Source organism: Drosophila miranda, chromosome XL (genome assembly GCF_003369915.1).
Source record: "Drosophila miranda strain MSH22 chromosome XL, D.miranda_PacBio2.1, whole genome shotgun sequence".
In the NCBI taxonomy this organism is placed as follows: domain Eukaryota; kingdom Metazoa; phylum Arthropoda; class Insecta; order Diptera; family Drosophilidae; genus Drosophila; species Drosophila miranda.
The window spans coordinates 9,930,511-9,945,510 of record NC_046673.1 but is presented as its reverse complement, the minus strand read 5'-3'; the positions used below and the strand labels follow the sequence as shown (position 1 = coordinate 9,945,510).

Below are 15,000 nucleotides of genomic sequence, written 5' to 3'. Positions count from 1 at the left end.
ATTGCGTCTATTCCGATATCGATAATGTAAAAAGGCTATAACAGCTCACGGAAAGGAATTCAAAAAAGACAACAGATCGAACAGATCGTTTGAAATTTTGAAACGATCGTTCTTTCATTTAAATGGGTAAACGAGTACCAGCAAAAGGTCCTCTTCTGACTACGGAACCAGAAAAACACAAGCATCAGCGGGACTCTGGGCTTTTTACGTTCCCTGGACTTACACCATAAATTACATGAATACCCTAAACTCGCTTACAAATATGCACTGAAAAATGCGCTGCTCAGGCCTTAAAAGTGCTTGAAAGTCTATAGATTCACCAATGATCCTCCGACCATTGTTTCTGCCATCCAGTATATAATTCTTGTATCTTAAAAATTGTACCTGCTACAAAATTTCGTGATTTGAGGGGCAGTGGAAAATATACAGACGAAAAGCGAGGGAGAACGTTGTGAGCCGCGGCAAGATCTGCAGCTCTACTTTATACCCGGCACTTAGTCCGCTAGGAAGCGCACACTGCATGATGAGAGTGTGTGTGAGAAAGAGAGAGAGAGAGAATAAATAAAAGCGTGGACGTGCAAATTGATTCGTTCATTCTGGCTATAAGATTAAAAATATGATCCGGATTCGGATTCGGCAATCTAGAGCTTAACACCTTCAAATATTCGGTCTGCACATCTATCTCTTAATCGAACTGCTGCTCCCAAGCTGAAGATCACTTTCACTCATTAGCCACCTTTTGAATTGAAGATTACCAGTTTTGGATAAAAGCAAAAGTGAACCATTAATATTATATTATCATATTCATTTGAATCGTTTAATCTTACATAAAATTAAAATAAATACAGGCGTTTCCTTAAAAAATACAAACAAAAAAAATTCTATGTATGTCAGGGATAGAGGAGATGTCAATAAATATAATTTTGGATAGGGTCAATCAGACTAAGAAGCTATACAACTTAAACATTCGCACATTCACACACTCACACACGCGTAAGTCCACTCAGACACAGATTCATTCACATTCAGAGACACACGTTCATCCAGACACTCACTCACTGGGGGAATAGTTCGAGCCTAAGACTTAGACAATGGTGTTCTTGATCCAAAACTCCTTGATCATGTCGCTGCCCTTCTCGGCGATCATAATGACCGGTGCGTTCGTGTTGGCGGACACCAGCTTGGGCATAATGCTGGCATCGATGACACGCAGTCCCCGGATGCCGTAGACCCTCAGCTTGGCATCGACGACAGCATCCTTGTCCCAGTAGGGCCCCATTTTGCAGGTGCCCACGGGATGGTAGATGGTCGAGGTGTAGCGCCGCACCATGCACTCCCAGAAGGCGTCGGTGAAGAGCGGCACCTGCTCGCATCCCGGCCAGCGGATGCTGGAGAGCCGGGACCCGAAACGCTGCATAGCCTTGGTCCGGGACAGGGCCACGGCGATCTTGACGCCCTCGATCAGCGTCTTCATGTCGAACTCGTCCGTCAGATAGTTGGGGAATATGTACGGGTAGTCGAAGGGGTTGCCGCTGCGCAGCCGGATGCTGCCCACGCTCCGGGGCCGCAGCAGCATGGGAATGATGCTCCAGGCATCCCGATTGTTGATAGGCTCGAACACGGACCGGTAGAAGGCCTCCGTCAGTCCGTGGGCCTTGCGCAGCTGCGAGCCGCCATCCGAGTTGGTCGATCCCGACACAAAGTGGAACTCGATGTCCGGCCAGTCGAGCGTGCTGTTCGCGTACTTGGTGTTCACGTAGGCCAGCCCCTCGACGCCGCCGAGGATGGTGAGGGGTCCCTGGCCAAAGACGGCGTACTGCAGCACCGTGGACATGGTGTGGAAGCGGTTCTCCACAATGGACACGGGCTGGTTGACCAGGAAGGTGAGGCCGCCCAGTCCGATGTGATCCTGCAGGTTCTCGCCCACACTCAGCTCCTTGATGAGCGGTATGCGGTGCTTGGCCAGCTCCTTGCGCGGACCCACGCCGCTCAGCATCAGCAGCTGGGGACTGTTGACGGAGCCGCCGGAGAGAACCACCTCCTTGGTGGCCCGCACGTGGAAGAGCTTCTGGTCCTTGACGAACTCCACGCCGAAGGCAAGCTTGCTCACCGGATCGATCATGATGCGGGTCACGTGCGAGTTCATCGAGATGTGAAGGTTGGGTCGCAGCCGGGCGGGGCGCAGAAACGCCTTCGAGGTGGAGCAGCGAGAACCGCGTCTCGTCGTGCCCTGGGCAATCATGAACCCGGTCATCTTCTCTCCATTGAGGTCCCGGTTCTCGTATCCCATCTCCACGCCGGCCTCCACGAAGCTGGCCGCCAGCGGCGTGTGGTACGGCGCCTCGCCCACTGTCAGATACCCGCCGGTGGCATGGTACGGCGTATTGGCCAAATACTGATTGGTGTTGTCCTCCGACTTCTTGAAGTAGTACAGGGCGTCGCGATAGGACCAGCTCGGGTTGCCCATCGCCTCCCAGTTGTCGTAGTCGTGCTTCGATCCCCGCAGATACAGCATGTAGTTCAGCACGGAACTGCCGCCGAGCACCTTGCCTCGGGGCCAGTTGCAGCGTCCGCCCTGCATGGCTAAGGGATAAATGAGACGAGCTTATAGTCTCTTGAGTTCATAATCTGGAGCCAATCTGTCCACTTACCCAGACAGGAAGTGCCCGATGGTTCCGTCTTGTACTGCCAGTCGATCTTCGATAGCTGCAGATAGCCGGCCATTAGGGGGACGTCTGTTAGCTCCGTCTCGTCGCCGCCCGCCTCCAGGAGCAGGACATTCCAGTTCTCCACCTCCGTAAGACGGTTGGCCACCACAGCCCCTGCCGACCCGGCTCCTATCACTATGAAGTCATAGTGATCGAGTATCTCGTCGCCGCTAACATCGCTGGGCTTCGATTCGGGATCCATGATCTCCTCGTACTGAAAATAGGCCACCGCCGCCATCAGCATGGGGATGAACCAGCTGTTGCTGGTGGCCGCCGTCACCGCTCCGCCGATCGCCGAGGCGGCTCCCACAATTGCCGAGCTCATGTCTCTCTCTCGCTCCGGGGATGGAATCTACGTATATGGGTCGTCGCTTGATCGTTCCTCTGGCTGTCTTCCAATTCCAAGCGATCTACAAAGTACGTACGATCCGATCCGAAACGTGTCTGTAATGGCAATTGAAAATTTCTTAGAGTGGGGGGGAGTGGAGCGTAGTGGAGTGCAGTGGAAGAGTGGACATGACATGAAAAGTCGCGTAGTCACTTAGTATGTAATCGGGTTAGGCGATCACCAGGGATCGAGTGAGCGGAGGTCGGGGGCTTAGCGATCAGGAGCCGATTTTCATGCCGCTTCCATATTTCAATCACGATCTCTCATCGATTCAAAGATTTCGTAACTTGCATTTGTTATGCATACGCTTCGTCTTCGTCTTCGTCTTCTACGCTGGCTCCGACTCGGACTCTAAGTATTACAGTCCCAGATAATCGTGATCGCTAGATCTGTAAGCTCATTTGTAGGCTTGATGGTCTCTGATTAGCACGCATACACAATTTTACATAGTCGTACACCCTTTGGACCCAATGGGGGAGAGTTGCCGCCTCGGTAATGATCTTGGAAAGAGTATACCTCTTTTCTGGTCATTCTGGGGGATCGTCATAGTATCTCTGTGATCAGGAGATAGCCTTTCCATTCTAAACTCTATAATTGTGTGGGGTTATCAAAGGTTTCAATAATCCTTCGATATCTACTGTTCCAATGATGACAGTTTTCTAGATCTGAAAGCTTCCCTTGAATTTACTTTTTTTAGGGTATCTCTCGGCCACCATGGGAGCGGGTACCTCTGCATCTTTCTTGTCTTATGCTGCATTGTCTTTTCGTTGCACGTGTTTCTTAGGCCTTGGAGACGGCTCTGGGCAGCGGGGTATGGGGTATCGTCTCCCGCTTAAAAGTGAAATCTCCAACTCTATTATAAAACTCTACTGGGGGGCAATCGACAAACAAAAAAAAATAAGAAAAATTTGAAAATGCCAGCCACTTTTCTTTTACTCACAAGCGAGTGGCATGCAACCATTTTGTTGCACACACTCACACACACACAGCCTCCACCTCTCACTTGCAGGCAACTTGTTGGAATGCTGCATGCTTCTGTTTCCCAGCTTTCTGCCACAACATTTCCTGTCGCCAATTTTTGCATAATCTGACTTCCAGCAAACATGGGATATGGATATGGAAATGTTGTTGCTGTTGCTGTTTCTTTGGATGCTAGGCAATTACAAACATGTTGCTGTTAGCTGTTGCTGCTGTAAACTGGTTGGCCCTCTGCTGTCGGCTCTGCTGCGCTGAGAGTTGAATGTGCGCTGCCGCTGCGGCTTAAGCTGCCGCCGCTGCCGATCAAGTTCAAGGTACAACATTCAACCAGCAGCCATGGCGCTGCGCTGCCAGCTAGCGACTGCTGCTGGAGACCGCAATGCGAATTCGAGTGCCAATGGAGATGGAAATGGACATAGGAATAACCTGCTAAATAGTTTGTTAAACAGCGCCAAAGAGAAATGCATAACAACAGAATAGACGAGAGCACAGAAGAAGTGCTAGCTTCGGGCAACGAAGCCTAAGATACCCCGCAAACTCTTTTCTTTCGGAGAATCAGCGATTAACCTTAAAACTTCAAGCCGTACAATTTCTTGCAGCGATCCTGCATTAAGAAAGATCTGGAACAAAATGTCTCTCTCTTTTCCTTGCGCTGCCTAAATCTGGCAAAAATCGAAACACCCTCTACGCACACCAGGGTGCTCCGAGATGTACAGCTGCTGCTCGTATAACAACAGAGAGAGAGAGAGAGACGAAGAGCGTCACACGACATACGACATACGTCGTAAGCCATGAATCACTTTCGTTGAGAAAGCTTCTGCGTAGGCGTCGCTGCCGCAGTCGCAGCCGCAGCCGCTGTTGCTCTGCCGTCACCGTTACAGCCGGCGTCGCAGAGCAGAATTTTCGTGCGTATTCTTTTTCGGAGCCTGGTTCTTATTGACTTTGATTTCTTTTTTTGGCCGCTGGCACACTTTTGCTGCTTACTCACTTGGGGGGGATGGATGGATGGATGTTTGGAGACAAGTAGAGATTCTAGGAACTATGAATGACAGTAGAGCGGAGCGCGTTGCCTTCGACTGATTTGTTTGTGCTTTTTATGCACACTTTCTTTCCGCGTATGTTGGTGCGAGTTCGGAGATTCGATTCGATTCAATGCGATGCGATGCGCGGCCGCACGTTTTGAGGTTCGGTGGCCAACTGGGCAAGATATGGAGAGAGGGCCCCGCTAGAGAAGGCCACGGAGCCAGTCGCGCCACGCACTCTTTCTCCCGCTCTCTTTCGCCTTGGGCAGGCTCTCTCGCACTCTCCAACACTCTAGCTCTCTTTCTCTTGTTGGCCATCTCTCACTGACTGGTCTGGAGAGTGCGCATTGCGCATGCGCGGCCTGCATGTACTCGGTACTCGTACAGACGGGCTGGCGGAGGGGCCCTTGACAAGGTGTCCGTTAGTTTCCACCTGAAATGGCCAATTGGCTGCACTTCCTGTTTGGCTTGTCGCAGCAGTGCTTCTTGGATGGCCAACACTCCCCGACGTGTTTGCCGGCACGTAGACACGCTCACACAGTGCCTGCCGTCTTGTATGCGTGTGGAGAGTGCTGGCGAAATGCTTTCACTCTTATTTTATGGTCAACTGGCCAAAAGCTCGCCCCGACCAAAGGTGCGTACTCTCTGACAACACCTTTTTGTGGGTCACTGTGGCCACCCAGTGACGTCAGGCAGTTAAATGCGTTAAATGCACAAGTAAATGGAGACGATGAGAGAGGCAGCACACCCTTCACACTCTTCAATGTTCAACAGAAAAAAACACCAAATACTCTTTTAAAAACCATTAAAGTATGAAGTACTCAAACCATCACCTGTTTAATAATATTTAATATTCATTAATATATTCCCATTACCAATACCAATAAGGTAACATTTAAAACCCTTGCCTAAACGCATAGTCTTCACGATTCCTATTAGATTCACAAGAAACTATATACCGTTGTTTCTTTCACTTCCGTTTGGGGTCTTGAGCTCGGATTATAGCTCCCTCTACCATATTATATACACCACTAATTCCCTTCCTCTTCTTAAATACTCACATACCTTTCTCATAATTATTAGTGCTCTTAGTAAAGTTAGTTCCTCGCTTATTAGTCCAACAGCTATCTTTCCTGCATGTTCGCGATCGGTTCGGTTAACGCGCGTCATGCGGCAGCGCCCCTCGGTCGGTTGGGCGGGATCCGAGCGTAACAGCCTTCTGCACGGAAAGATGCAGTCATTGCATATCAACGTCCAATCAAAACATGCTCCCATGGGTGTTATCCTGGTATTCCCTTACAAGTGTCGGGGAATAAATGTTCTCTAGCTATAATATAATATGTATCTAAGATAAGGAAGGCCATGACTGAATCAAAAAGTTCTGCATAATTTGGAACTGGGTTTTAAACATTTTTAAGCCACAAAATTAAACTAACTTTTAACCCCTTTTTTCTACCAATTTGACCCATAGTATACCGTTACTTACCATCTCTCTCTGTCTGTCTCTGTCTCTGTCTCCCTTTCAGGTGGCTGCTGCGGCTCGACGAAGAAGCGGACCATCGTCGGCGGATGGGCCTGGGCCTGGTGGCTGGTGACGGACGTGCAGCGGCTCTCGCTGAACGTGATGACCCTGAATCCGATGTGCGAGAACGTGGAGACGGCCCAGGGCGTGCCGCTGACCGTGACGGGCGTGGCCCAATGCAAGATCATGAAGGTACACCCCATCGTTCCCACAGCGCCCCCGCCCAGCCAAAACTCTTGGATTTTCTGTATTATTTCCTTCGGTTTGTTTGTCGAGTACTCCGGCAACCCTTTATTCTTCTGCACCACGAATCGAATCTGAACGAAACTGATTGAAGCTTGATTGATTGGCCCCCAACCCACCCAACCCCACCCCCGTTTTCTTTGAGTTCTGTATGCTAGCTAGATTTTGTTCCTTTAACGATTATCCCGATGCATCCCCCAGCCCTGTAGAGAGAGAGCCCGATCCCAGGGCTGGTAGCAACGTAGAGATTTGGTATCCCATCCCGCTTGCATCTTAGTATTTAGTCTAGCCCTAAGCCGCCGCATCCGTATCGAATGTATTTTAATCCAACATTTGGCTCTTTGTTTTGTACAAATTCTTTACTGTTCCGATCTGAACCAAACCCGCCCCAAGCAACACCCCTAACATCCCAATCGAATGCATATTTAGCCCTGCAAGCGCCCCAACTCTGCCCGACACCAAGTAAGTTGAGAGATCACCCATTCCAGTGGTCTTTTCATGTAGCCCTAGCCCTAGCTCTAGACTTAGATGTCGCTGTATGCTCGTACACGTATTTAAAAGTAGACTTGCCAAAACACACTCGCTTCTTTTCTTTGGTTTTCCACTTGAATTTTCCTTTTGGATTCCACCCTTGTTTCTTTTTGATCAGTTTTTAGATTCTATCGATCGATTTCGATTGATTATTTGATATTTCTGTCACTGAATCTGTTCATGATCCCACATCCCAGTCTTTTGTTGATGCTCTTTTGATCCAACCATTTTTCACCCTTTTATTTATATGTCCCTAAACTATTCGGTAATGCTATCGATCGATTATCGATTACTTGTATTTTAATCCATTTTGTACTCGATCACTCAATCATTCGATCGACCTGATGACTAACTCAATCATGTGATAACCCGATTATTAGATCACTTGTTTATCCGTGCACCCATTCGATCACTCCTCCGCCATTGCCATCACACCTATCACTGATCACTGATCACTGATCTCTTTGATCTGTGATCTTTACTGCACCGCCTGTAAATAGGGCACGCGAATCACAAAAGCACTCGATGACTCGATGTTCGATCCGATCGACATACGAGTGGTTTGCTTTTTCTAATTTTTGGTCTGAATTATGATCGATGCATTCGTGATATATGTAGATGTATGCCTCCAAATTATGTTCCATTACTTAATTATTTCAATTCGATTTTGCAGTCATCTTCGTATAAGAATAGCGATTATAATAACGACGAGGTATGTTTATTTGATTTCACATTGAATCTTGTTTTGAAACTGTTTTTGGCCTGGTGTCGAGTCCTGTTTAAGTTCATGCCATCCATCTTTATCTTTATCATCTTTATTTTTCTTTCTGTTGCTTTTATCAATCACTGGGCCCAAAACACACACACGCACACACACGTACACACACGCACTCACATAGGGAATATCCTTTGAATGTCCTTCATTTGTTCCGTAATGTTTAATGCATGTTTCTATTGTTTTTTTTTTGGTTGGCTTGGTTCGATTATTTGTTCATTTTGTTCTGTTCAAAGTCATTCAATCATCATCATCAGAAGATGAGGTAGAAGAAGAAGAAGGAGAAGGAGAAAGACAAGTACAGTCTACAAATAATTACAATTAAAACTACAACAAAAAAACAATGAATAAACGAAACGTAAACCTTGTTGACCTTTGTGTTCTACACTTTTTTCTCTACTCTCTTTTCACCAACCACCAAATCAACCAAAATCAACCAAAATCAACCAATTACCCTGCCGATCGATCGTTCGACTCCAACTCAACTCGAATCCACCACTCGAACCAACTCGAATCAACTCATCAAACTAATCCGCAACTAATTGTAAATGATATCGACAAAATTTAACCACACACCAACACTCACCAACACACACCAACATACGCATCAATTAAACAACAACAATAATCATTTCGAATTGAATTGAACAAACAATATCTATATACAATACATATGTATGGTCTACTCGAAAACTGCTCCTCTACTCCGTTACTACTACTACCGTTACTGCTACCGTTACTGCTATATGGTTACTGCTGTTACCGTTAATCCATGTATCGCTCTCTATTCTCTTTGTATCTCTCTCTCTCTCTCCCTTTATCTCTGACACACACACACACACACTGTCGCTGTGTCTCTATGTGTGTGTGCTTACGTGTGTGTGTGCGTGTGTATGTGTATCTACGTGTGCATGTGTGCTTGTGTGGGTGATCTACAACAACAAAACCTCCTGCGGATCCAACAACCACAAAAAAAACAATAAAAATCGATCAATCGATTAATCGAAATGTTACCATTCTATCAAACAACACACACACACCCATACATTACTGACACATACACACACACACCACCCACATACTGCCACGCCCACGCACAGATGATGAATGTATATTATTTCCATCATCAGGCCGACGAGCTTCTGGGCACTGCTAGTGAGCAATTCCTGGGCAAGAGCGTCAAAGAGATCAAGCAGACGATCCTGCAGACCCTCGAGGGACACCTGCGCGCCATATTGGGTAAGTTCAAAGGGATTCGAAGTGATTCAAAGCGATTCAAAAGGATTCGAAGCGATTCAAAGCGATGTGACCAGCTATAGCTTGGAACATTCGTCCGAGTAAATCTGTTATTTTGTAATAAACTACCTACTAAATTGATTTGTGGCTAATATGTACATATAGGAATAAGTTCACTGTGGAAAAAATGAGGTTACAGGCCAGGTCGAATAGATCGCCTGCCCTTCTTTATAGGTTGAACCATACCCCCAACATTGAACATGCGATCGACTAAGCTTACAGCCTAATTTGTTGTGCCAAGTATACTCTCACTGTTGGGCTATGCTGATGGGCATGGATTGAGAATTGGCAAGCATATGGGACACAATACAAAAAGTCTATCAGGAGTCGTTGGTGCGAGATGTCACTAGGTGTCAAGGTGCCTGTGTCGGAGGCTCCTATGATGTATACAGAGTCTGATTAGAAATATGAAAGCTGACAAAAAAGAGCCCATATCTAAACACAACGCACACCCCAGGCTGACTTAGCTAATCCATTGACCGGATCCGCCTTGGGATCGGCAGTTCAACTTCTCTACGGAGTAGCATAAAGCACGTCCATGGGGTCCCATGGCATCTCCTAAAAACTGTACTCGGAGCTTGTCGAAAGCTAGCCGATAGAACCTTTTTGGCAGTTATTTTACAGCAACCTAGTCTGCCCAGAGTACCGCCCTACCAGACCTTGACCACACTCCTAGTAATAGACCTTCCAATGGTTTCTGCTGCTGAAATTACGAGTACAATTTATTTGTAGTGCATTGAATTTGTGTGCGAGTATCGTCTGGTAATGCATTATTCTTGGTGTTTCGATTGGCGTGTTTTGTTTTTGTTTTAGTGCCCCTGTTAGTCATCTTCTATGTACTATATACTAAATACTATTTACTATTTACTGTGTCTGTTTTGGTCTGTGTGGCTCTGGAAAAATAATCAAATTTTGAATAAAACTAAAAAGAAGAAAAAATAGACTAAAACAATCAACATCAATATCAAAGCTAACGACGGTAGTAGACGTTGATGTTCGGCTGGTCGAACATGTTGATGTTGTAGTCCAGCTCGTCCAGCTCCCGCTCGATGTCGATCTTGCGGTTGCGCACGCGCAGCGTCGGCACCGACACCGGCAGATGGTTGTACTCGGCGATCAGCTTGTCGTACTTGAATCGGGCCTCGTCGAGGGCAGCCTTGCGCTCCGCGTTCGTCATGGGAGCGTAGTTCTCGTATCCAGTCTGTGCCTCCTTCGGGGGCTGCTTGGGGCCTGGGTGGGGGTGTGGCATTATCTCGCTTTGGGAGTGACGGCTTGCCTTGGCCCGGACTTTGTCTGCCTTGGACTCCTTCACACCTCCGGCACTTGACTTGACTGTGGCATTGGACTTGACTGTCGCATTGGACTTGACTGTGGCATTGGACTTGACTGTGGCATTGGACTTGACTGAGACGTTGGACTTGATCGAAGCACTTGACTTGACTGTGGCACAGGACTTGACCGTCTCCTGGGATGGCGATCTCTTGCTGTGGCCGCTCTTCAGTGTGGCTGTAGATATCACGGTCTTTACAGAGGTATCACTGCGATGACTGAGAGGAGCATCGCCATCGCCGTCGCCGCGCTTGGATTTTGTGGAACGTATGGAGCGCTTTGAAGCCCTGGACACACGCGAGCACTGGGACACAGTATCGTCGATGTCACCGTCACCCCCACCGCCACCGCCACCGCCACCATGGTTCCTGTCCTTGTTGCACTGACACTCCGGGCAGTACTGGCCGGGGCGGCCATGGTCGAAGGCGTAGGGCTGCGTCAGGCCGCAGCGAAGCTTGGATGACTCGTAGGAGGCCGGGTAGCCGATAGCCGGCTCCCGACGACGCATCTGTCCGTGGGGGAGCAGCTTTTTCGGATAGTGCAGCACCACGGGGCGCCACAGCGGAGCCCGAAAAGCCGACGCAGCCGCCATCTGGCCGTGACTGTTGAGTACCGTCTTGGACATAATTCGTTCCTACCTATGGCCTGGCGGCCAACCGTCGAACGTGGAAAATTATTGTCTCGTAGAAATTTAAATATATTTTACCTTGGCTCACTTTCACCAAAAACCAAAAAAAACAAAGCGAGAAAATATTTCCGAAAAATATTATTTGAGATTTTTGCTACGTGTGCGTTCTGCTTCGAGTGTAAAAATGTACTGAGCTCTGGGTGCCGGCTGCCGCATACATCAGAAAGGGATAGAGTTTGGAAACAGTGCCTGCTTTAATTCGTGCTTTTTCTCCCTAAAAGGAATTCCTTGACATTGCTCTGCTGTAGTGATGGCAACGGGGTCGATGCACACCCGATGTTTATCGATGTTTTCAAAAAAAGACAATAGAGGCAGAACTTTTGGATTGGCCATGGGATGACAGGATCATTGAATTTTTCGAAAATAAATAATGCCCTGTTATGGGGACTCGTGAATTCTTAGGTACACCATTCCCCAAGTTGTATCTTCATGATTGGATAATATGAATCTTTTGATTGAGAGAGAGAGAGAGAGACTCACCAATTTGAGTCTCCTTTAATAAATAAAAACAAAGGGAAACGTTTAAGAATGCCGTCCTCTATTTCTGGCAAAGTTTTTTAAATTGAGTGGAAATGCTCAAAGAATACTTCTCCAAATCCTCGTTTCGCTAAAGCATATTCGACTATGAAGAAGTTGATTCGCCGCACAAATTTACCATAACAGAACGGACACGAACACTACTGATTGTGGTATATTTACGCTGAACTACTAAAAAGATATCGGAAAGAGCTGATTTATTGTTAGATATTTGAACATTTTTGGGTCTTATTTGAACACAATTCGGAACTGAGTTTCAAGTAACATCCTAGTGGTATTCGACTCAACTATCGAAAACAATTACCCGGTTTGAGGTCAGCAATCGTATCAGAATTGTCCTGGAAAATTTGAAGACTTGTAAAATCCGTTCAAGAAGAACGGATCGGACCTTGACATGAATCAGCACTCGGTTGAAGGTCAAGACATTTGCCCCTTCCATTTGCAAGGAAATTGCAGATTGGGAGCATATTGACGCTTTTCCCATGACGTCAAATGTGGCTGGTGTCTCGAGCCTGATTATACTGGAGAGGGGCCGAGTACCTGCTGGATGAATGTCCCCATATTCTGCAGGAGCAGGAGCAGAAGCAGAATCAGGATTCCCAGGCGGCTCCTATGGCTAGTCCATCCTGCCGGAACGAGATGCAGAATCATCTGTCACATTTTCAACCAGAGAGAAAAACTGGAGCAGAGGCAAACAGAACCTATAAGCTTTCATCTGGCATGGGCTTGTATATCCGTTTCCTATTCAGATGACGATTACGATTCAAAAACTGTGCCAGATTTGTGGCATTTGCTTGGAAATCGTTATGGCAAAAGTAGGGCTGGAGAGGCTTACTGTTTCTCGTGCATCCGCACCTGGCGCCGGAGCAGAGGTGTCCCATTTGACGCGTCTCGTCACCCCATGACAAAGTCAGTGCCCTCTGGGTAGACACAAAGGAGGAGAAGGATAAGCAGCCCCGATGGTACCGCAACCCAGTACGAACCAAGTGCTGCAAGTTCTGCCAGCACGGCCGTGTCAAGTGTCCCGTTTGCAACGGATAATATAAGCTAATTATTCAGCAATCCCATTCCCTTAGATGTGGCATGTTCCTTAATTGAACTCAATTAAATGGTACTCGTACACCTGGTAATCCCTCGAGTATATATGTATATTGATTGATTGTCTGTGTGGCAACTGAATATGTAATCAAGTACTCGTAAATACTTGCATTCATGAATCGTGTTTTATTATAATATCATATCTCGATGCGAATTGATTTGCAAGAGCGATAGAGGTTGTTCCCGATAATCGAACGTTCGAATTTTGTGCTCTATCTATGAGCATCTCCCTAACCTTGCTACGTTCATTAAAACTGATGGACGACATTCGAAAAATCAGCGGGGAGGCTGCTGCCTCTCAACTTTTGCCAGCTCTTTTTCTCTAGATCTCGAGCCCTCGCTCTGCCCAGTCCATGGCTTTCAATTAAACCCAATTCGAGTCTAGGGCTTGCGCGCTGTGGGCAAACTTTTACGAGACCCCAACTCAAGGTACCTCCGCTCTCAAGGTAGTTTTCATAAGCGCGACTACAACAATTACAAGGCGGACAGACAATATCAATTTGAGTGCGAATACTGAAACGATTACAAAACCACTAAGCAAAGCCGGGTCCGGGCTGGGGCTAGGGCTGTGGCTGTGGCTGTGGCTGGGGCTGGGACTGCGTCTGTGGCCTGTGTCTGGGGGGAGGGGGGTCTCTGTCTCGCGTTCGATTGCGGTCCGATGTCAGTTGCGAGCTCAACGCGACACGCTCTGGTCGTGGGGTCTCTACGGGTCTCCGAGTCTCCGATTCCAATCGCGTGTGAGAATTTATACGTGCATACTTTTGTTGTGGGTGGTCGACCGGGGGTGACCTTGACCACAGGGGATGAGAACTGGCCTCCGAAGAGGATTTGATCGCTGCAACTGGATTCGATTCTTGTTCGGACTCGGACTCCCGTGAGTGACGTCAGTTGGGCTATCAGTCTGATAAGGCCACCGATAAGACTGCGCCAAATGACGTCAGAGCGAAGACAGAACAAGAAAGAGCTTTGATTAAAAGCTACCAAAAGATAGATAGATAGATAGATAACCACAGCTGTGTACGAGTAGATAGCCTGCAAGCCAATAAGTAGCCCTGAGCCTCCGTGGCGCGCCAGTTGGCTGGCGACATGTCCGTCGTGTGGATGGGCGTCTTCAAGGTGGCCATGATAGTGGGCGTCACCAGTTTGGTGGTCAGCCGGTAAGGCAATCGATTGATTCCAAACCACCACCAAACCCATTCCCATTACCACCCCTATCCACACCCCCAAGCTCTTGCCTGACCTGTACAAGTGCCATCTCATACACCATGCCTCATACCGTTTTCCATTCTGTTCCGCTTTGCAGGAACGCTTACAGTCGAAGAGGTGTACAAAGACCGCGACCAGTTCGCGGCCTTGGTGCGCGAGGTGGCCGCACCTGACGTGGGTCGCATGGGCATCGAGATACTGTCCTTCACCATCAAGGATGTCTACGACGATGTGCAGTACCTGGCCTCCCTGGGCAAGGCGCAGACCGCTGTGGTGAAGCGCGACGCCGATGCCGGAGTGGCGGAGGCCAATCGAGACGCCGGCATCCGGGAGGCCGAGTGCGAGAAGAGCGCCATGGATGTGAAGTACTCGACGGACACCAAGATCGAGGACAACACGCGCATGTACAAGCTGCAGAAGGCCAACTTCGATCAGGAGATCAACACGGCCAAGGCCGAGTCGCAGCTGGCGTATGAGCTGCAGGCGGCCAAGATCCGCCAGCGGATCCGTAACGAGGAGATCCAAATCGAGGTTGTCGAGCGCCGCAAGCAGATCGAGATCGAGTCGCAGGAGGTCCAGCGCAAGGACAAAGAGCTCACTGGCACCGTCAAGCTGCCAGCCGAGGCGGAGGCCTTCCGACTACAAACCCTGGCCCAGGCCAAACAGTGAGTCGAAGCCC

At 48.2% G+C, this 15,000-nt stretch overlaps 3 protein-coding genes across 9 annotated transcripts in view; 1 reads left to right on the top strand and 2 right to left on the bottom strand.

The window, feature by feature from the left end:
* LOC108155864 (flotillin-2) overlaps nucleotides 1–15,000 on the top strand; it is a 107,091-nt gene that overhangs the window by 89,929 nt on the left and 2,162 nt on the right. For 3 of the 7 annotated variants that reach the window (XM_017287003.2, XM_017286986.2, XM_017286995.2), the window contains 4 exons: nucleotides 6,623–6,810; nucleotides 8,066–8,104; nucleotides 9,298–9,406; nucleotides 14,419–14,986. In XM_017287003.2, coding sequence (XP_017142492.1) covers nucleotides 6,623–6,810; nucleotides 8,066–8,104; nucleotides 9,298–9,406; nucleotides 14,419–14,986 — 904 coding nt within the window. Of the gene's footprint in view, nucleotides 1–6,622; nucleotides 6,811–8,065; nucleotides 8,105–9,267; nucleotides 9,407–13,800; nucleotides 14,273–14,343; nucleotides 14,364–14,418; nucleotides 14,987–15,000 lie in introns of those variants that run through there. The other 4 variants (XM_017287012.2, XM_017287022.2, XM_033392968.1 and 1 more) reach the window with 4 other exon arrangements.
* On the bottom strand, nucleotides 797–5,282 carry LOC108155831 (glucose dehydrogenase [FAD, quinone]). The gene is made up of 3 exons (XM_017286944.2): nucleotides 5,063–5,282; nucleotides 2,652–3,152; nucleotides 797–2,583 (listed from the first exon to the last, which is right to left on the bottom strand). The coding sequence occupies exons 2-3, from the start codon at nucleotides 3,031–3,033 to the stop codon at nucleotides 1,085–1,087; spliced, it is 1,881 nt and encodes a 626-aa protein (XP_017142433.1). The 5' UTR covers nucleotides 3,034–3,152; nucleotides 5,063–5,282; the 3' UTR covers nucleotides 797–1,084.
* Nucleotides 10,158–11,619, bottom strand: LOC108155896. Its single transcript, XM_017287041.2, has 2 exons — nucleotides 11,499–11,619; nucleotides 10,158–11,437 (listed from the first exon to the last, which is right to left on the bottom strand). The coding sequence occupies exon 2, from the start codon at nucleotides 11,415–11,417 to the stop codon at nucleotides 10,434–10,436; it is 984 nt and encodes a 327-aa protein (XP_017142530.1). The 5' UTR covers nucleotides 11,418–11,437; nucleotides 11,499–11,619; the 3' UTR covers nucleotides 10,158–10,433.

Coding starts and splice junctions, on each gene's coding strand:
- LOC108155896 (XM_017287041.2), bottom strand. CDS start 11,417: ATGTCCAAGACGGTACTCAACAGTCACGGCCAGATGGCGGCTGCGTCG.
- LOC108155831 (XM_017286944.2), bottom strand. CDS start 3,033: ATGAGCTCGGCAATTGTGGGAGCCGCCTCGGCGATCGGCGGAGCGGTG. Junction 2,584..2,651: donor ATCGGGCACTTCCTGTCTGG/GTAAGTGGACAG, acceptor TTTATCCCTTAG/CCATGCAGGGCGGACGCTGC.